Here is a 22,170-nt window from a genome sequence, read left to right as displayed (position 1 = left end):
GGTGGAGTCTTAAGGGTTTTCTATATATAATATCATGTCATCTGCAAATAGTGAGAGTTTTACCAGTTTGGGTGCCTTTTATTTATGTTGTCCAATTGCTATGGCTCGGACTTCTAACACTATGTTGAATAAAAATTAGTGAGAGGGGACATCTTGTCTTGTTCCTGACCTTGGTGGGAAAGCTCTCAGTTTTTCCACCATTGAGTATTGTGTTGGCTCTGGGTTTTTCATAAGGTCTTTATTATATTGAGATGTATTCCCTATAGACTTACTTTGTAGAAGGTTTTTATCATGAGTGGATGTTATACATTGTCAGATTTTTTTTCTGTATCTATTGAAATGATCATATGGTTTTTATCCTTTCTCTTATTGATGTGACATATCATGTTGACTGTTTTGTGAATATTGAACCATCCCTGCATCCTGGGAATAAATCCCACTTGACTGTCGTGTATTTTTTTAATGTATCATTGGGTTTGGTTTGCTAATATTTTGTTGAGGATTTTTGCATCGATATTCATGAGAGATAACTGGCCTGTAGTTCTCGCTCTCTCTCTTTTTGTGGTGTCTTTATCTGGTTTTGGTGTCAGGGTGATACTGGCCTCATAGAATAAATTTGGAAGTTTTCCTTCCTTTTCTATTTTTTTGAATTTTAAATCTTATTTTATTTAAGATTTTATTTTTAAGTGATCTCCACACACAATGTGGAACTTGAACTCACAACCCCAAGATCCAGAGCTGCATGCTCTACTGACTGAGCCAGCCAGGCACCCCTGGAATTTTAAATTTTAAAACATGACAAATGGCTGTGATTAAAGTCCGAGATTTAAGAGCTGGAAAAAGCATTGTTCCTACCGTTACAATAAGAAGAAAAAACTGAACAAGCTTCAAATGAACAACTTTTCTTGTACCTATCAGAGAACTAATATTGCAGGCAAATAACTAACTTAAAATGAGAAAAAGACAAGGGCTTGCAGGAAGAAACAGGATTCAAGCATTTGCTTACCTGAGACAGATGCTGCTGAAACCCATAAAAGGTGGTAAGAAGATTAAACTAGAAATGTTTAAAGAATTGCTAAAGGCCAAGTGTGGGCTAGCATGAGAGTGTGAAGTCCCAGGGGGCTGCAGACATAGAATGGTTCATACCCTCTTGTAGGTTGTTCCTCTGGGAACACCAGGTGCTCACAGGGAAGATCAGGGAGAATCCTAAGAAAATGTCCTGTAAGGTGCTAGCTGGGGAAGGAGAACAGCAGCCATTGTCCACTGCCCAAATGTCACCCTGATAGATCTCCTTTATCTCCCCTACCCAACAAAGCCTTAATCTACAGCAGGAAGAGGATCAAAACTATACCCTGAGAGTACTGGTAGAAACTGACTCTAGCTAGAAGGGGAGAATGGAGGGGGAGGGGGAGAAGTTTCTCCACTGGGGGAGGGGTGAGAAAACTTGCTAGGGCCAGCACTACAGCTGGAGAAGGGGCAGGAACACCTGAGACCCAGGTTTCCATTGTCTGTCTAGGACTGAGGCTTCATGAGAACAAAAGAGGTCAACCCTCTGCCATCTACTACCACCATGCTAGCAAGAGTTGCTGTATAATATAGCTGAGAAAGCTACAAGGTACACACCTTCTCTGGGAATCGGCCTAAATGAACACCCCAAACTCTCACATCAAAGGCCTAGCAAAAAGGAAAATCTTGCTCCTCTCTGAGCATAAAAAACATTGTTTTAGTATCTATTGTCATATACACCTTTCAATAAAAAAAGTACACAGCATACAAAAGGGCAGGAAAAAACGTAGTCCGGAAAAATAAAGCAATCATCACAACCAGAATCAGACATATGTTGGATTTATCAGACAGGGAATTTAAAATTACTATGATTAATATGTTAAAGATTCTAATGGGAAAAGTTAATAAAATGCACAATCAGATAATTTTAGTAAAGAGATAGAAATGGTAAGAAAATCAAATGAAATGCTAGAAATCAAAAACTCAGTAACAGATATTAAGAATATCTTTAAAAGGCTCATCAGTAGACTTGACATAGTCAAGGAAAGAATCAATGAAGTTGAATATACATCAATAAAATGTACCCAAACCAAAACACTAGGAGAAAAAAAATAGAACAAGGTACTGAAGAGCTATGGGACAATATTAGACAGTCTAACATATACATAATTTCGAATCTCAGAAAAAGAAAAAAAGAAAGAATGGACAGAAAAAATATTCAAGAAATAATGGCTGAGAATTTTCTAAATTAGTGGCAAACACCAGACCTCAGATCCAAAAGGTTTAGAGAACCACAAGAAAAACTTAAAAACAAAAACAAAACAAATAAAATAACCAAACAAAAACACTAAGAGATACCAAAGACAAAGAAAATCTTGACAGAAGCCAGTGGAAAAACACATTACCTATAGGGGAATGAAGATAAGAATTATAGCAGACTTCTTGTAAGAAACTGTAAAATAGAATGATATCTTCAATGTGCTGAAAGGGGAAAAAAATGTCAATTCAGAATTCTACATTCAGAAGAAATGTCCTAAAGTATAGAAACAATAAAGACTTTGTCAGACAAACAAAAATGTAAGGACCTACCTACAAGCAGCAGACCCATCTTATAAGAAATATTAAAAGACATTCTTCAAGGCAGGAAAAAATGACATACATCAGGATATTAGATCTGCACCAAGAAATGAAGAGTATCAGAAATGGAATACATGAAGGGCTTATAAAATCATTTTTGTCTTATTTTAATTGCTCTAAAAAATAACTATTTAAAGCAATAATATTAACAATAAACTGTGTGGTTATAGTATATGTAAAAGTAAAATTATGAGAGGGAGAGAAGAATCGGAAATATACTGTTAGAGTTTTTGGAACTCCATGTGTAATAAGACAGTATTATTTGAAGGTGGATTCAGATTTTTTAAAATTTTATTGTATACCCTAGTGCAACCATTAAAAAAGCCTTTAAAGGTTGAATTAAACCCAGACAAGGCAGAAAAAGGTAAAAAGAAATAAATAACAAATAAAACAAATTAAAAAACAGCTAGTAAGATGGCAGATTTTAATCCAATCATATCAGTAATCATCTTTAATGTGAACAGTCTAAACACACAAGTTAAAAAGACAGAAATGATCAGAATTTACTAAAAAAACAAACAAACAAACAAAAAAACACCTGGATTCAAGTTTATGCAGTCTATGAGAGACCCATTTTAAATAAAAAGATATATTTAGGATAAAAATAAAAGGACGGAGAAAGATAAGTCATGCAAATACTAACAAAGTATTTACGATAATTTTAGACAAAATAGACTTCACAACAAGGAATATTATCAGAGACAAAGATGAAATTACATGATGAAAAAGAAGTCAATTCTCTAAGAAAAGATAACAATCTTAAATTTGTATGCACCCAAGAACAAGCTTCAAAATACATGAGGCAAAAATGGGTAAACCTTAAAGGAGAAATAGACAAATCTACAATTTTAAATGGAGACTTCAACACCTCTCAAAAATTGATAGAAGTAGGTAGAAAATCAGTAGAAAGAAAATCAGCAGAGCAACACCATCAAACAACTTGTTCCATTTGACATTTATAGAACACTGAATCCAACAGCAGCAAAATACAAATACTTCTCAAGTGCACAGAGAATATTCTTAGCCATAAAAAACCTTTGCAATTTAAAAGAATGAAAATATATGAAGTATATTCTCAAACCATATTGAATTGATAATAATAGATAATAACATCAATAATATCGATACATATCACTCAAAGATATCATCTATCATAATGATATAATATACATATATATCAATATAATATTGATAGAAAGGCATCTAGTAAATACCCAAATATTTGGATATTAAACAACACATGTCTAAATAATGCATGGGTCAAAGATTAAGCCTTCAGGGAAATTGAAAGTATTTTGAACTAAAAGAGAATAAAAATACAACTTATCAAAAATTTGTAGGATGCAGTTAAAGCATCTTTAAATGGAAATTTATACTTAAATGCTTATATTAGAAAAGAGCAATAGAAAGATCTGAGTTCAGTACCTAGTCTCCCACCTTAAGACATTAAAGGGGATCAAATTAAGTCTAAAGGAAGCAGATGAAAAAAGGGAATATGGAAATAATATAGAACAGAAATCAATGAAATTGAAAACAGAAAACCAAAAGCTGATTCTTTGATAAAGTCATAAAATTAGTAAGCCTCTGGTCCAGCTGCCCAAGAAAAAGAAAAAGACGCAATTTGCCAATATCAGGAATGAACTGATCTTATAGGCATTAAAGCATAACAAGGGAATATTACAAATAAGTCCATGTTCATAAATTCATCAGCTTAGATAAGATGGACCAATTCCTTGTAAGGCCCAAACCATTAAGACCCACTCAAGAATAAATACTTAACCTGAGTTGGCCCATATCTATTAAAGAAACTGAATTTGTAGTTTAAAACTTCCAAAAAGAAAACCCAAATGATTTCACTAGTGAATTCTACAAAACATGTAAGAAATAAATGATGTCAATTATACATAATATCTTCCAGAATACCGAAGAGAAGGGAATATTTCCCAACTCACTTTATGAAATCAGCACTCCCCTAAGACCCAAACCAGATTGTATATTGCAAGAAAAGAAAACTATAAACCAAGATACATCACAAATATAAAATCAAAAATTCTCAACAAAATAGTAGCAAACTGAATCTAGCAATATATAAAAAAGGATAATACATGACCAATTGGGATTTATCCCAGATCGTAGGAATACAAGAATTACAAGAATACAAGGCTGGTCAAAATTCAAAAATCATTCAATATAATTTCCATGTTAACAGCCATATCTATCTATCTATCAATCAGCATCTATTCAATAGAAAGAAAAACAAAATTTAACATCCATTCATGATAGAACTCTCAGAAAATTATGAATAGAAAGGAACTTCCTTAACCTTATATAGGGAATCTATGAAAACCCTTCAGCTAACACTATACTTAAGGGTAAGATAATGAATGCTTTTTCCCCTAGGTTAGGAATAAGACAAGAAATCCATTCTCACTATACCTATTCAACATCATACTGGAAGTCAGCCAGTGAAATAAGTTAAGAAAAATAAATAAAGGGCATATGAATTTGAAAGGAAAAAGATAAGACTGCCTTTATTTGAAGACGATATGGCTGTCAATTCCAAAGATCTACAAAAACACTCCTGAAACTAGTACACCTTGATCTTTTACAACTTACTAGTAAAAGATCAATATGCAAAAGCCAATCATATTCCTATCTTCTGGCAATGAATAGTTGGGATGTGATATTAAGAAACAATACCATTTATAATTACACCAAAAAGTTAAGTACTTAAGTATAAACTTAACAAAAGATTTGGGAAAGATGCTGAAACTATACTGATGAAATATATTAAAGAAAATATATTGAAAAGTATACTGTGTTCAGGGTTTGGAAGCATCAATATTAAGATGTCATTTCTCCCCAAGTTGATCTTACAGATTTAATGCAAACTCAATCAAAATCCCAATAAGCTTTTTATAGTTGATGACAAACCAATTCTACAATTTATATGGAAAGGCAAAGGACTTAGAATAGCCAAAACAATTCTGAAAAAGAAAAGAAAAGGTTGGAGAACTCACACTATAGGATTTTAAGACTTACTATAAAGCTATCATAGTCAAGACAGTGTTGTATTGGCTAATGGACACATGCATAGAACAATGGAACAGAACAGAGAATTCATACATGGACCCATAGAAAGATAGCCAACTGATTTTGCACAAAGGTGTCAGGGCAATGCAAAGGACATAGGAGACTGTTTTCAACAAATGATGCTGAAACAACTGGACATACACATAAAAAAAAAAAAAACCCTCTACATATATTTCACATCTTGAAGAAAATTTAATTAAAGACATCATAAACCTGAATGTAAAATGCAAAACTATAAAAGTCTAAAAGAAAACAGCAGAAAGTTTGAACGACCAGGGGTTTGGCAATGAGTTTTTAGATACAATGCTAAAAGCACAATCTACAAAAGAAAAAATTGATGAATTGGGCTTTATTAAAACTGAAATCTTTGCTCTGCCAAAGATATACTTAAGAAAATGAAAAGACAAGGCAGTGTCTGGGAAAAACTATTTACGAATCACCTATCTGACAAAAACTTGTATCCAGAATTGATAACATCTTAAAACTCAACAATAAGAAAAGAAACAACCCATTTTTTTAAATGGGCAAAAGATCTGAACACATATTTCACCAAAGAAGATATTAATGGCAAATGAGCATAAAAAAGATGCTCAACATCATTTGCTACCAAGAAAATGTAAATGAAAACCATGTTGTGATAGCACTGCATACTTATTAAGATTGCTAAAGTGAAAAAAAAGCCTGACAGTACCAAATTCTGTTAAGGAGGCAGAACAGGAACTCTCATTCATTGCAGTTGAAAATGGAAAATAGTACAACCATGTTGGAAGACAGTTTAGTTATTTCTCATAAATTTAAGTATATACTTAAAACATAACCAGAATTCCCACTTCTAGGCATTTCAACTCCAAATGAGTTGAAACACATAGGAATGTTTATCACAATTTTATTCATAGTCATCCTAAACTGGAAATAACCAAGATGTACTTCAACGGGGTAATGGGTAAATTAACTTGATATCCATACAATGGATTATTACTCAACACTAAAAACTGAATGAGCCGGGGCGCCTGGGTGGCTCAGTCGTTAAGTGTCTGCCTTTCGCTCAGGTCACGGGCTCCCTGCTCGGCAGAAAGCCTGCTTTTCCCTCTCCCACTCCCCCCGCTTGTGTTCCCTCTCTCGCTGTGTCTCTCTCTGTCAACTACATAAATAAAATATTTTTAAAAAAATGAATGTGCCATTGATTCACACACAGTAACATGTATGAATCTTAAATGCATTGTGTAAATGAAAGAAATCTGACCCCAAAGGCTATATCTGGTATGATCGCACCTTTATAAAATTTTGGAAAAGGTACATCTGTGGGGATAAAAAACAGGTCAGTGGTTGCCAGGGGTTGAGGGAACGGGGAGAGGTTTTCTATAAAGGGGCTGTCACACCAGGTAATTTTTAGGGCAGTGAAATGCTCTATATGATACTGGGGTGGTAGATACATGAATCTATGCATTTGTCAAACCCCATAAAACTGTGCACTACAAAGAATGAATTTTACTGCATGCACATTGAAAAAAAAAATCAACCAAGATGTCAGGGAGATCCCCAATAGGAAATACAGAAAAAAACTATTTGCTGAGTAGCAACTTTTAAAGAATGTCAAAGAGTAGAAAAAACAAACACCAATAAATGTGGTATTATGACACAAATAAAGGTGGTATCATGACTTCAAAGAAGTTGGTGTATAACCTTGTCACTCTTGTCCACTGTGAGGAATGCTGTGTTAACGTCAACTCCTGAAGAGCAAGGCCTGTGTTTGTCTCCCTCTGTAGGCCTAAGAGTTACAGTACAGTGTTTCTCAAATGGAGAATATACAGACCCCCCTTTTAAAAAGAAAAATTTCTCATAGGTTGTCAACTCATAATGTTGACATCTTTTATCATCTTGTTTCAAGAATATAGTATAAGCATACAAACATATAATTCTTATGCTTATAATTCTTATGCAACTATGAAACCAGAACAGCAAACTGTAACTCCAATAAAGCTCTATCTAATAACATTAAAGTGGTGAAACCCAATCACTGCTCACAATGTGGTTGGGTCTTCTGAGGTTCACAGCTGGACTACTGTTGAGACTCATCAATGTTCCTGCCGCTATTTTCTCTTCAATTACACAACCTCATTTTTTATAGCATACCTTAATGTCATATAAGATGGCCTGAAGAGATTGGGACTCACTTCCCACGTTAACACCATCATAATTACTACTAGACCCTGTCATAATTATTCTACTCTCATCTGTTCCTAGTCTGTGATAAATAAATTCCATGTAAGTTAAACTTGGTCCTTGTCGTCTGAGGAGACTAAGTGTGAAGATATCACAGTGATGCACATGGACATAATCTGTCTATGTTTGAGGAGAAAGACTCTGTTGGCGATTATGAGGGAAGGCTCAGCTATCTTTGTCCCAAGTCTTTGTCTGCTTTAGAAAATTCTTAGAGGAGGAAGATGCAAACACCACCTTCAGGTGGGATTTCAAAATCTTGCACCACTACACTGATCTGTTTTGAACTATTTGGAATTCCCTAAGGTTACAATGCTTTCTACTGTGCTTTCAAGACTGAAAAAAAAAATCACTTATAGATGGCAATAACTTAATAACATAAGACGTCAATTTAAATAGAAATCTACAAAAAATTGTTTGACACCTGGTTCTGTTGATCATCTGTGATTTGGAGAAATTCAGGTTATAACAATGGATAGTCAAGTGTGCACTAGAGTAATATTTGATATATTTCATATAAAAAAAACCATGCCTTTGAATTTTTACCACGGTGCCATCAGCTTTTGCTCAAGTCTGTAAGATAGCAAGTTGCGGGCTTGTCTAAGTCTGTGTCAGAGGAGGACAATGATGGGCATATTTTCCTGTAGTGCTCAGTATGACTCCTGGTTGAATAGCTCAACAGACAAGACAGTCAAAGATTTCCCTGCTCCCTTCATTCCCTGCACATGCCTCCAACACCATGCTTGAGAAACAGCTACAGGGAAATGGATGCACATGTAGGTGATGGCGCCAAGTCCTGGCAGCCACACTTACCGGCTATATTGTCCTTGGGCAAATCACCAGCCTCTCTGCGCTTTCATCACCTCATCAGTAAAGTAACGGTAATAGGGACGAGGTTCCAAAGAGGAGATGCAGGTAATGTCCTGAGAGAAAAGCTTGATACCAGGACATACTCCATAAATGTCAGCTATTATTACTATCATACTTAACACATTGGGTTGGGATCACCCATTTCCTTGTTTTGCTTTAAACTCAATGGTTCTAAGAGTCCTTGGAGGACAGGGACCACAACTTCTTCCTCTATGTACCCACAGCTCTGACCACACAACACTCCATCAAGGTGTTTGAACTGAAGAGTACGAATCAAATTGGAAAATTATTCATGAGAGAGCAAAGAGATGGCGACCAAGCAAAGAGACAAAAATGAATAACTTTCACTTTGGAGTGGAGGATAGTAAGACCCGTGTGCCACTTCAGGCTCAACCTCTGTAACCCAATATATTTTCATCTCAATGCATTTAACAAATTATTCCTCGCAGTGCCTTTGGGTGGGCTAATGACAGTGATTCTGTACCTACAATTTGTTTTCTCTGCTGCAAAATAGACCTGAACGCTAATAAGCAAACCAATTTTTAAAAAGCCTTATCCTGGGGCGCCTGGGTGTCTCAGCCGTTAAGCGTCTGCCTTCGGCTTGGGTCATGATCCCAGGGTCCTGGGATTGAGCCCCGCACCAGGCTCCCTGCTCGGCCAGGAGCCTGCTTCTCCCTCTCCCGCTCCCCCTGCTTGTGCTCCCTCTCTAGCTGTCTCTCTCTCTGTCAAATAAATAAAATCTTAAAAAAAAAAAAAAAAGCCTTATCCTAAGGTGCTAGAAATGTTTTGGTCTGAATGTTGGATATGTATTATATATCTGTAATCTTACAATTTGCAACTTTACTGCATAAATTTGCAACTTTACTACAAACATAAACTACATATGTTTACTAACATATAAGGTACAACATATATGTTATACCTTAAAATAAAATTTTAAAAAGCCTTTTGCCCATCGATAGCAATTCCACCTGACACACACTTACAAGATCACCCTGCCACCCTGAGTGTCCTTTCCTTGGTCCCTCCCAACCTACTGCTCCCAAAGGCATCCTGTTTATACACAGCATATAATCATGGGAAATCTCCTGTTACTCACTTTGAATAGGCAAGCCCTCAGGGCTTCAAAACACTTAGGCTTTTTGTTACAGGAGCACCCCAAATTAATGTTCCTGTGATCTATCCACCAGAGGGAGCCAACACAGCCAGAATAATAACATGCTGACCTTAGCAAACCACCAATCAAGTTTTTCAGACAAGGACTGCAGAGTTTCAACACATGCGAGTATCAATTTCTTAGTGCCTAGAAAAGCATGTGAAATTTTACTGAAGTCAGATTTCATTCATGGCTTCATTTTTCTCCTCAAAAGTAGACATTTAATAATAGGCAATTGACTTTGGAGGCATTAATGCTAATAAATGCCTACTAAGGATAAGGATGTAGGGATCAGGATAGCTCACCTTTGAAAAACACTTTACAGATTATGAAGAATTTTCAGAAATGAGAAATGAGTTTTGGCAATTGTTCTTCTTAATACAGGAATCTAATTTATAAAGATAGTTTGCACCTGTTGGAGATGAAAAAGCAGTGCCCATTGCATTGATGCAGGGCTATCATTAGCATATATGCAAATTAGACCTAAGAGGTCTGGAGCATGGTTTTTCCAGCAGAGCATGGGATGGATTTCAGACCCCACACACCCTACCAGACAGCTCTGTCTGGAACAAGCACACAAGCACATTTGCAGTTCCAGAGTCCGGGCAGTGGTGGCCCCAGGGGATGCTTTGATAAGGCCTGCTCTTTGATAAAGACGGTATTTTCTTAATCTCATGTCAAATGCAGTTCCAAGACAAGCGGGCAACTGCCCCCTTCCAATAAGAATGCTGACCTTGAGTTCTTCCTCTAGAGAAATTCTGGATCCACTACTGAGCTATGGAAATGAACATTTTCCATCCTATTCTTCTTTGCCTCCAATCTACCCTGCTGGCAAGGTCTTGCTCATATTTTCCAAATTGCCTTTTTCTTTATAATTTCCATTTCCTGATCACTCTTCATCTCCTTATTTTTGTAGCCATGAATTTTTCTCATTGGCTGGAAATGTTTGTAGGAGGAAACTGAAACCAGGCATTCACTTAAACATCTTGTATGTGATCATTTCTCAGTCTTTACCTTATTTGACCTGACAACAGCTCTTAACTCTGTTGGTCACTCTGTTCTTAGAGAACAGTTTCTTCATTTGGCTTCCAGGACATAGCTCTTTGGATTCTCCTTCTTCCATGCTGGCTGCTCTTTCTCAGCCTCTGCCCTGATTCCTCTTCATAGTCCTGATTTCTAAGGGTTGACACTCACGAACCATTCTCTCCTCTGCTCTGTCTACATGACTGCCTAAGTGATCTCACCTGGCCTATGGCTTTACACACCATCTATCATGAACAACTCCCAAGTTCCTATCACCCCCAGCCTCTGCCCTGAACTTCAGACTCATATTCGGTTGCCTACTCAACATCTCTATTTGGATGTTTAAAGGCATCTTGAATTGACATGCCCCAAAGCAAACTCTTAATTTTCTCACCCCACCATGTGCTCTTCTCACAGTCTTTCTTCCTGAGCAAATGGTATCTCCTTTTTTGGTTGCTTATGCCAAAAACCTTGGAGTGATCCTTGGCTCATCTCTTTTTCTCACTCCCCACATCAGCAAATGCTATTGGTTCCCAATGTGAAATATGTCCAGAATGGGACTACTTCATTACCACCTCCACAGCTATTGCTCAGGTCTAAATCAGCACCTCCTCTTGGCCTGGATTATTGCATTGGCTTCTAATTCACTTCCCTGGTTCTGCCCTTCCTCCCCTCCCCACTCCCCAACCAGAGTCAACATTCTTTACTACAATCAGAGTAATTCTAAGTGAACCTAAGAGAGATCATGTCTCTCCTAGGGCATAATGTGTCCCACCTCACAGAATGAAACCCAAAAAATTAGAAGACTCTACATGGTCAATAAACCTTGGGTCAGTGATCCCAAAGCTCTAAATGGACAGCCCCGTGCCATATTTCTGGATATTGCCCAAGCCCCACTGTCCTTTGCGCACCTTCTTTGAACGTGTCAAACCTGCTCCCACCTCCAGGTTTTTGTACTTGCTGGTCTGTCTGTCAGGAATGCTCTTCCTTCAGATTTCCTTATGCTTGCTCCCTCAATTCCTTTAGTGTCTGCTCAAATGTCATCTTAACAGATAGGTCTTCCCTAACACACTATACTAAATAACACCACACTCCTATTACTCTCTATCTCCCACACCCTGCATTATTTTCTCTCCTAGCGCTTCCTAACACCTCTCTCCATTGTATGGATATGTGTTTAGGTATATATATTTGTACATACATGCAGTATATACATTTGTATATGAATGTGTGTGTGTGTGTGTGTGTGTTTGGTCACTGTCTGTCTCCCCACCAAGAATGTAAGCTCTATAATAGAAAGTATTTTGTTTCATTCATTGTTATATTTCCCAGTGCCTAGGAAAATGTCTAGCACATAGCAGATGTTCCATAAATATTTGTTGAATGAATGTTGAATAAATCTAGGCAGTTTATATACTGACTAAAAGTTACATACAATATATAAAATAAAATGTGTTAAAATTTGCCTTAAATTTTCCTGTGTTGCCCAAGCAGGACTGGGCATCTTGAAAGGCATTTAAAGAGATACAGTATTTACCCTTGAAGCACAATGAAGCCACATAATGGTTGATGAATATTGAGGTGAAATCTGCCATCTTTATGCTCCACGAATAGATTGTCTAAAGGTAACTGGGCAAAACAAGAGCTGTTAACTAACATTACTTAACCCTTTTTGGCCTTGTGTTGAATCACAAAGCATTATAGTTATTACATGTTTGTTCCTTTTTACCAAGTGCCGTCAAATTCTATTACTAAACAGGATGTGCATACATGTGATATGCTCACCTAAATGCATGTATTATGAATGTCATTGTATATTATTGCAGATGCTGAAGAATCCAGGCTGATGTCTTATGAGGGAATATCCATCAGTGAAGTCAGCAATTGTTTCTATTTATCACCCAATTGCCAAAGCTAATTGTTTATGTAAAAATTCCTTGATGTGAACTGTTAGCATATTCAAGTATATTTGAAATTGAATATCTGATCTAAATGACATGTAGTTTATACTTGTGAAAACCAAAAGATAAATTCATTTAAAACAGGGTATAATTAAGGAAAAGTTTCTACTTAAAAAAACCACACTAATAGCTAACCTGGTGTATAATATCCTAAAGAAGAATACAAATCTAAAATCTCCTAATATTTCCTTTCTTACATATTTCAGTGTTTGATCTTTATCTTTGAAATGAACATGCAGAGGTAAAAATACAATATGAATCAGATAGGATATTTTAATGCTTATGTAGTTTAGAGGCCATGCACCAGGGTGGTTGGAGCGTGGGCTTTGGACCTGACTGCCTGGGTATAAATCCTGGCTCTGCTACTTCCTGACTGTGGGTCTTAGGCAAACAATCTTGTCCACATGTTTCTGCTTTCTTATAGGGCTGTTGTGAGGAATAATGAGATGGTTACTGGTAAAACACTTAGACTATCACTGAGTGTAATCACTCAATAAATACTAGCTACTATTATCAGCTATATATAATGAAAATAAAGTTCTGCCATCACATCCCCCTTTGTAGCTAATGGCCTGAATTAATCCAATTTGCACTAATTTGTCAAAAATATCCAAATAGTCTCATGTGAAATTACTACTAAAGAAAGAGAACCTTTTATACAGCAGAGGAATGCTTAGCACCTTCTTTAAAGATGCCAATTTCTCTCCAGGAATCTGATTACATACACTTCAGATGACATAATTGGTACTCAGGGCCCTTAGAGATGTTTCTCAGGTTATTGCTTTTAAAAAGCTCTGAGAAAGCCAATAGTAAATACTAGCTTCCAATGTGTTTCATTATTGATATTGATATTTTGAGATCATGACAAAGGCAGTAAGAATCCTTAGTTTATGAATTCTCTTCATTTTATGCTTTCTTTAGCTCTGTTACCCCCAACACCCACTAATGTGCATACACACACACATTTGTATCTCACACTCCCCTCTTTAAAAATGAGAGAAGATGACTTGTTATATACCCATATTCACTTTAGTGTTTACCTTTTGAATCCTGTTTTAGGGTAGACTGTATTATAATAAAGATTTATGTCCTTATCTTAACTTTTCTAGGCTTATTAATTCTGTGAGATGTGGTAGATATGATACAAAGGTTTATTCTAGTCCTATTAATTCTATGACAGATTATAGACTAGTCTTATGTTGAATTTGAAATTGTAAAGTATGTTATGATTTGGGGTACTTAACTCAATTCTCTCATTCACATTATAGAGGGACAGACAAACCATGGATAATTTTTTTTTCCTAATTGAGTTTTCTTAATCTTTTTTTAAAAAATTGAGGTGAAATTCATATAATAAGCAATTAAAAGCATTATAAAGTATACAATTCAGTAGCATTTTGTATATTCCCAATGTAGTTCAATCACCACCTCTCTCTAGTTTCAAACTTCTCATCATCCCAGAAAAATACCCCATACTCATTGATCACTCCACATTCTCTCCTTCCCCCATCCCCTGTTTTCTGCCCCTGTGGACTTTCCTATTCTGGATATATCATATAAAAGGGATTGTACAATACGTTACTCTTTGTCTAGCTTCTTTTACTTAGCATAATGTTTTTGAGATTCATTTATGTTGTAGCATGTATCAGCACTGTGGTCCTGCTTGATTAACAATATCCCATTGTATTTGTATATCACAATATGTTTATCCATTCATCCACTGATGGGCCTTTGGGTTGTTTCCACCTTTTGGCTTCTATGAATAATGCTTCTATAAACATTCATATATAACTTTCTGTGTGGATATATGTTTTCATTACTTTTGGATATATACTCTAGGAGTGGAATTTCTGGGTCATATGATAACTCTATGTTTAATTTTTTTAGGAACTGCCAAAATATTTTCCACAGTAGCTGCATCATTGTACATTCCCACCAGCAATGGATGAAGGTTCTTATTTCTCCATATCCTTGCCATTATTTTCAATTTTCGTTATTGTTGTTTTTATTAATGCCATCCTAGTAGGTGTGAGGTGGTATCTCATTGTGGTTTTGATTTGCATTTTCTTAATGACCAATGATACTTAACATATTTTCATGTGTTTATTTGCCATTTGTCTATCTTCTTTGGAGAAATGTCTGTTCATGTTCTTTGCCTATTTTAAAAATTAGGTTGTCTTTTGTTGTTGAATTGTATGAGTTCTTTATATATTCTGGAAATTGAAGTCTTATCAAATATGCGATTTGCAAATATTTTATCCCATTCTGTAGATAGCCTTTCACACTCTTGATAATATCCTTTGATATGAACACTTTTTAAAATTTTTATGAAGTCCAAGTTATTTTTAATTTGTTGCTCATGTTTCTGGTGATTCTAGGAGGCCATTGCCAGATCCGTGTCAATCCGCAAAATCATATGGAACTTCAAGGGACCCCAGATAGTCAAAACATTACTTAAAAACAAAGTTGGAGTACTCACACTTCCTGATTTCAAAGCTTACCCCAAAGCTATGGTAATCAAAGCAGTGTGGTACTGACATAAGGATAGACATGTAAACCAATGGAATGGGACAGAGATTCCAACACTAAACCCAGACCTCTGTGACCAACTGATTTTTGACAAAGATGCCAAGACAATCCAATGAGGGAAAAAATGTTCTCTTCAACAAATGGTACTGGGGCAACTAAATATCCAAATGCAAAGAAGTGAGGCTGCACCCCTACTTTACTCCACATGCAAAAATTATAACAAAATGGTTCAATGACTTAAAATGGAGCTAAAACAATAAAATATTAGGAAGAAACATGGGGGAAAATATTGAACATGGATAATTTCAACCCATAGATAATTCTCTACTCCAGTTAAAAGTGAACATCTCCAACATAACTGTTGCCCAAAGACTATGGAGACAGTAGCAATGCTGACTGACTTGAGTTTTATCTCTTTTCATTCCCCTGTCCATTAGGATACTTCATAATAAACGACCTTTTTTAAAGGTAATCAGAAAGAAGGCAAAGAATCAAGGAGCTAGGCTAATTATAGCAAAAAGTACAATTGGCCATGAGTAATAAAAATAAAACCCAAATAAGCAATTTAAACCAAATGTACCCTTTGATTTCTAAATTCTATTTTTTAAGATTTTATTTATTTATTTGAAAGAGAGAGAGAGCATGAGCAGTGGGGGAGCGGCAGAGGGAGAGGGAGAGGGAGAAACAGGCTCCCTGCTGAGCTGGGAGCCTGATGTGGGGCTCCATCCCAGGACTCCAGGATCATGACCTAAGCTGAAGGCAGATGCTTAACCGACTGAGCCACCCAGGGGCCCCTGGTTTCTAAATTCTTTTGCCAGGTTGACCAATGCTTCTCTTCCATCCCCTCCCTAATAATTTTATTAGGAGTAGTTTATATAGTGGAGCACAGACCCTGGACCCTTACCACTCACTTAGCTGCTTGTCTTTTATTTAATCTCTTTTCATGCCTCAGCTCCCTCATCATTTAAATGGGGATAATATTAGTGGGGTTGTTGCTTAGCACAGAGTAACCATTACTTAAGTGTGTGCTATTATTTCTAGGACTAACAGAGGATGGATCAGGCAAAAGAGGTATTTCTATGCTTCCTAAAGTATTGGTCCATGATTATATAGAGAGCTGCTAGAAAAAGCAGCTTATGTGGTGGCCATGAGTATGTGCCTTGCAGACCTTCAAGTACAGAGAATGCAACTGACCAAGGCCTCAGTTGATGTGCTCTGAAATCCATTACCACGTTTGCAAAGAGACCTCACTTCCCACCAGTTGCTCTCAGCCAGTAACCAAGTGCTGCAGGAATGTCAAGGGAGGCCATTCCTGGGAGGCACAGGACTGCTCTTATGGTCAGCTTTGACTAAAGTACTCTTCGACAACCTTGTTGAAACTTCCTTAGTGTGAAAGATAAGCTAGACCTTCCCTCCTGCTTTCTCCTCACTGGGTTAGTCTTGCATCGTGGTCTGATGGCTCTCCCAGCCTTTCCTTTGCTCCCTCCTTAATTTTTCTCACCCTTTAAATCCCATCTAAGTGTCCAGTTCTTACAGGACTTGGACTAACACAGTCTGGCATTCAAAGCTCTCTTAGATATGCCTTAACCTATATTCTACCTTGTCTACTTCTTAGCTACCTATGTCTTCCGCTCATTTCCTATATGTGCCTACGACTTTCCCATCTCTGAGCCTTTGTCCATGCCCCTTCACTGAGAATTCGTTCACCACCTGGCCATTTTTGCCTATTGGATCCCACTTGTCATTGATCATGCATCTCAAATGTCACTTTCTCTAAGTTTTTCAAGATCTGCTAGCTGGACATACTCTTTCCCTTCTCTAAACGTCCAGAACTCTTGCCTTTGACTTGTTTTATAAGCTTATTAACAGCAATAACCATCTGTTACTTTGAACCCTCCAAAGTCCCCAGCTTGTATAGAGTAGACACTCAATATTTATAGACTGTAATTAGAAAATTAGGGGGAATTCTATTTTAGTGAATTTAATTTTTAACATGCAAGATTTCCAACAGTTTACATCCATTTCGCTTGATATAGCAACAATGAACTCAGGTGAATAAAAAAAAATCCTATGTATCAAAGCACTTAAGGCAGAACTTATTATATAGTAACTCAATTTTGATATCTGCTTAAAATTCTTCATCAAACTTGGCCGATTTTTTTTTCCCTGAAAGAGTGATGACATGAAATTCTAAAATAGTTTTGGGTTTGTCTATGTATCTGACTATGGATGAGGTGACCAAGAAAAATAGTTGTAAAAGAATGCTTCCTCCTCTAACAAAGGGCCCTTGGCCTAAGGGCTGGCAAGGCTAGCATGCCCTCCCTTGGGTTCCAAAATAGAGAAGGGACATCTGTCTTTTTTTTTTTTTAAAGATTTTATTTTTTTATTTGACAGAGAGATAGAGAGAGAGCACAGATAGTCAGAATGGCAGGCAGAGGGAGAAGCAGGCTCTCCGCCGTGCAGTGAGTCCGGTGCGGGGCTCGATCCCAGGACCCTGGGATCATGACCTGAGCCGAAGGCAGACGCTTAACTGACTGAGCCACTCAGGCACCCCGGGACATCTGTCATTTTAATAAACTTTCATAGGATCAGGTATAGACACAGTGATATGGGAGGATACTGATGAGCTCACTACATGGTGAATTTTATTTCCTCGCATATGTCTGATCATTTGTGGTCCTTACTGTGGTTGACATTTATCAAGTGAATGTTACTCACTTTTAATCCTTACAAAAGATTTATCATCATATAGGACAGGAAACTGAGGCTCTGGACCAAGTCATGCTGCTAGGTCATTGACCAAAATCCTTGACAAGTTTATTGTAGGTATCCCCAAAATATGCTAAGCAAACAAAATTCAATTTCTTCCCCCAACCTCATTGCAGGATTTTTTTGGGCAATGTTCCTGGGCAATTCAGTTCAAGCAAACGGTCATTGGACTGAAAGCTAGGTTTGGCCTTTAGCCAGAGTACAGCAATAATGCTAACTCAACAGCTTCAGGTAAAGGGTTATAACTCTTTAACTTGGGTCTCTGACTATTTCCGGTTAGGTAACCGGAACACTCAGGTAAGAACCTCTCAGGTGGAAAGCAGGAAGAAGGTGGCTAGTGCAAGGATCAGATACCACCTGCCTGGACGCTCATTTATTAATGATTTAACAAGGGTGATCACAAGGAAGAACAGCCGTCTTCCCTGCCCTCAATTTTCTCTCACGGGCCAGAAAAGTAAACAAGATGGAGGGGTCCAGCAAAGAGGAAGAGGAGGACAGCACATTCATCAACATTTCTCTTACAGATGACATAGGTAAGGAAGAACTTGATGAATTCTGAAACATAAAATTCAGCAACTGCTCAGCTTTTAGAAAATATAACTTATTATTTTTATTATAATGGTAAAACATTACTCATTATAGAAAACTTTAAAAAATATAGTTACAAAAATAAAACAAAAAATTTTTATTTAAGAGCTATTTTTCTTTACCTTTTAAATTAAGTGATTATTTGGAAAGTTTCTGTGGTAGTATTATATCTTCTTTTAAAATAAATCAAGAAACAAAAATACAAAATGTTTAGTTCCAAAAGGCCAGGAACTATCACCTCAAAGTTGTGACTAAAACAACCTGTGGTATTATCAACATATTTTGTTCAATTATAGTCCATTTCTTCTCTATTTTGTAAAATAATTTTATCATCTCTGAAAAATGAACTAGAATACGAATTATTTTGGAAAATGCCTTGTTTTGAAGCAAGGACAAAGTTTGGTGAACTCAACACGAGAGAAGCAAAAAGGGGAGGGTAGTGGTTCTAAAATGCTGATGGGAGGGATAACTATGGCTCATTCAACATCCCAGAGAAAACAGACAATGCTGAGTTGCACAGTGTTAACTGGAAACACTTCAAACCCATAAGCACCCACATCTTGGGGTGTGTGTGTGCGTGTGCGTGTGTGTGTGTGTTGTTGGCATTGTTTTGTATCCAAGTTTCTTTAGCACAATCATAGCAAGAAGCCAGCAAGACAGCAGCTAAGCAATGGGGGTTAGTGATTTTGATTAACAGAGAGCAGAGCATGAATATTTAACATCAATTGCTCTTTCATACAGCCACGCTTCTCCACTTTCTCCCTAAATGCTCAGATTCAAAAAGCCTCTTTCTAAAGTGCAGCCAGACAATTAGCACAAACCGCCAGCCAGCCAGCCAGAGCTAAGCTCCCCCTCCTGGCACCGCATCAACATGCTGGGGGCTTTGGAAATCAAAGAGGAGCATTTTCAGCCTTTATGAGGAGAGGAAAGGTACAAGGTACAGGGGCTGTTGAAGAAATGGGATACCGCTGGCCTGAATATGCTCCCACCAGGGTGTTCTAGCAAATGAAGGGCTGCAGAAGGCAGTGAAGGAAACAAAGACCCGGGGAAACCTGTTTCTTAGCTTCTAGAAGGCACCATGAGTGAGGAGCGTGTGCGTGAGGGAGCCGTACATGCTGTGGGCGGGTGCAATTCATATAGAGTGCTTGCCTGCTTTAAATTCACCTCAATCCAGGATTCTTTCTGGATGGTAGCGTGGGCTGGGCCTGAAAGCAGGACCATGGCTGTGGCTGGGAAATGAGGCTTTATGAAACCGCTCTCTCTCTCTCATCCAGCCCTTGGCACCGCCTCAGACCTGCCTTCCAGGGCTCATCTTCGGCCACCCCCACACTGGCAGTGCAGACAAAGGCAGACGAGGGTGGGGGTGGGGGGTGGGGGTTGAATTCAGGTGTCCTGTCCTCTGTTGGCAATGGTTTTGAGAAGGACTCCGTCAGAGTCTGAGCCCGTGGGTGTGAACACTGAATAAACGGGGACAGGAAGAACAGGGTAAGCCGTACTCCCAGGTTGGTCGCGAGAGTGGTGGTGGCCCGAGTGGTGGGGTGGGGTGCTAGCATCTCCTTGCTCCCGCTTGTGACCTCCTCCTCCTTGGTTAGAGGAGGCAGAATCTTGGCCTGCAAAGGGCCTTCAGGGATGGGATGGTCCAGCCTGGTAACCAGCGGTGGGCTGAGGGACTAGTACTAATTTGTGCTGTTTCACTATTTCAAGATGGCAAATGGAAATTGTTCATATACTTGTGACAGAAATGCACTGAAGCACCATGTTTTTTTGGCTTCTGGAGATAATTCTATCAATTTGATGTGGTAGCACTGGTTTGCTATTGTTAATAAGAGGTTCTTGGCCTTTGGTTAATAAAAATAGGAAAACAAATTATTATGAAATAAATGCAGTTTATTTAGTAGACATCATTCAAATCATGGAGTCTGTATAAGAGGAAATCATTAAAAGGGTATTGCTTATATTATAAAAAGTTTAGTCCAGTTTCTTACTTTTCTTTTAATATATGATATTTGTATTTGTATCTTACTTTTCTTTTAATATATTTGTGTATAAACACACACATGCGTATGCACATGCGCATACACACACGCACATATATATATATATATATAAAGGAGGCCCAGAAAGGTTAAGTGACTTGCCCAAGGTTCACAGTGGTGAGCCTCATGTGGTATTTGGAGCGGCTAGGTAATGGAGGTCCTCATGCATGGTCTTTGAGCGCACAGTCAGGCCTCAAGTACTCTCATGCAGACTCCCACCGTGGCTGCTTTAGACCCAGTCACTGTCTCCTTTCACCCCCCTCCCCGCCACTTTACCTTGTTTCTTTTCTAATCAGAGGAAGGCAAGAGAAAGGAGAAGAATATATTTGCTAACTCTGGGGAAAGGTTTGGGGAGAGCACTGAAGTCAATAAACTTCAGATTTATTTAGGTAATCCTACTTCCCAAGTTAGTATAAAGCTATGAAAACTAGCAGTGGCAGTAATTATTCAAATCAGAAGCCAGTCATACTCCATAAATTCATTTGCAGGTTAGTTGTGTGGATTTCAGACCAAATGTCTCCACAGAAACGCAGTTATAAATGATATGATTCTAGACCAGCTCATATTGTCTAACCCCACAGTTCCCAAACTCTGTGCCAAGGTGTCTCAGGGCACTGCAGCAAACCTATGGGGCTCTGTGGGGCATCTCAACCTCTATCAGACATTGTGAGAACAGCTAGCTAGAGACTGTTCACAATTTCACATGAGATAGAGGTACATTTCTTTCCATGACATCTCTTTCCATGCTGGGTTTACTGTAGTTGCTATGATAAAAAGCAAGTTCTGTATAAAAATCGATGTAGATCAGTTAATGAGGGTGTCAGTTTGAGAAGGTTGGAGAAGTTGTACAGTGCCCAACAGGGGCACACATCCCATAAGTAAGTCATTTTGTTTAAGAATGAAATAAAAAAAGAAATTAAAATTTCTTTCAGGGGTAGTATTTTTTCAAATGATTACTGAGCTTTAAGGACATAAAGACTTAACATATTTGGACCTAAATACTTAGTACATGGAATTGTTTGGTATTGCTCTTGGCCTTGGAGCACTGTGAAAAAATTACTTAGACTGAAGGGCATTGTGAACCAAGGTAGTGTGGGAATCTCTGGTCTAAGCTATACTACAGCTGGGGTGGCCTCCCTTCTGGGTTGGAGACATACAACTCCCTCCCTTCCTCCCTCCCTCCCTTCCTTCCTTCCTTCCTTCCTTCTTCCTTCCTTCCTTCCCTCCCTCCCTTCCTTCCTTCCTTCCTTCCTTCCTTCTTCCTCCCTCCCTCCCTCCCTCC

At 37.8% G+C, this 22,170-nt stretch overlaps 1 protein-coding gene across 3 annotated transcripts in view; it reads left to right on the top strand.

The window, feature by feature from the left end:
- Positions 1-18,727: 18,727 nt before the first annotated feature.
- Positions 18,728-22,170, top strand: part of SCOC (short coiled-coil protein) — a 38,518-nt gene continuing 35,075 nt past the window's right edge. For all 3 annotated transcript variants that reach the window (XM_044912616.1, XM_044912615.1, XM_044912614.1), the window contains exon 1: positions 18,728-18,797. In XM_044912616.1, the coding sequence (XP_044768551.1) occupies positions 18,728-18,797 (70 nt within the window). The remainder of the gene's footprint in view (positions 18,798-22,170) is intronic.

This window comes from Neomonachus schauinslandi, chromosome 2, assembly GCF_002201575.2.
Source record: "Neomonachus schauinslandi chromosome 2, ASM220157v2, whole genome shotgun sequence".
In the NCBI taxonomy this organism is placed as follows: domain Eukaryota; kingdom Metazoa; phylum Chordata; class Mammalia; order Carnivora; family Phocidae; genus Neomonachus; species Neomonachus schauinslandi.
This window is presented reverse-complemented; position numbering and strand designations above follow the sequence as displayed.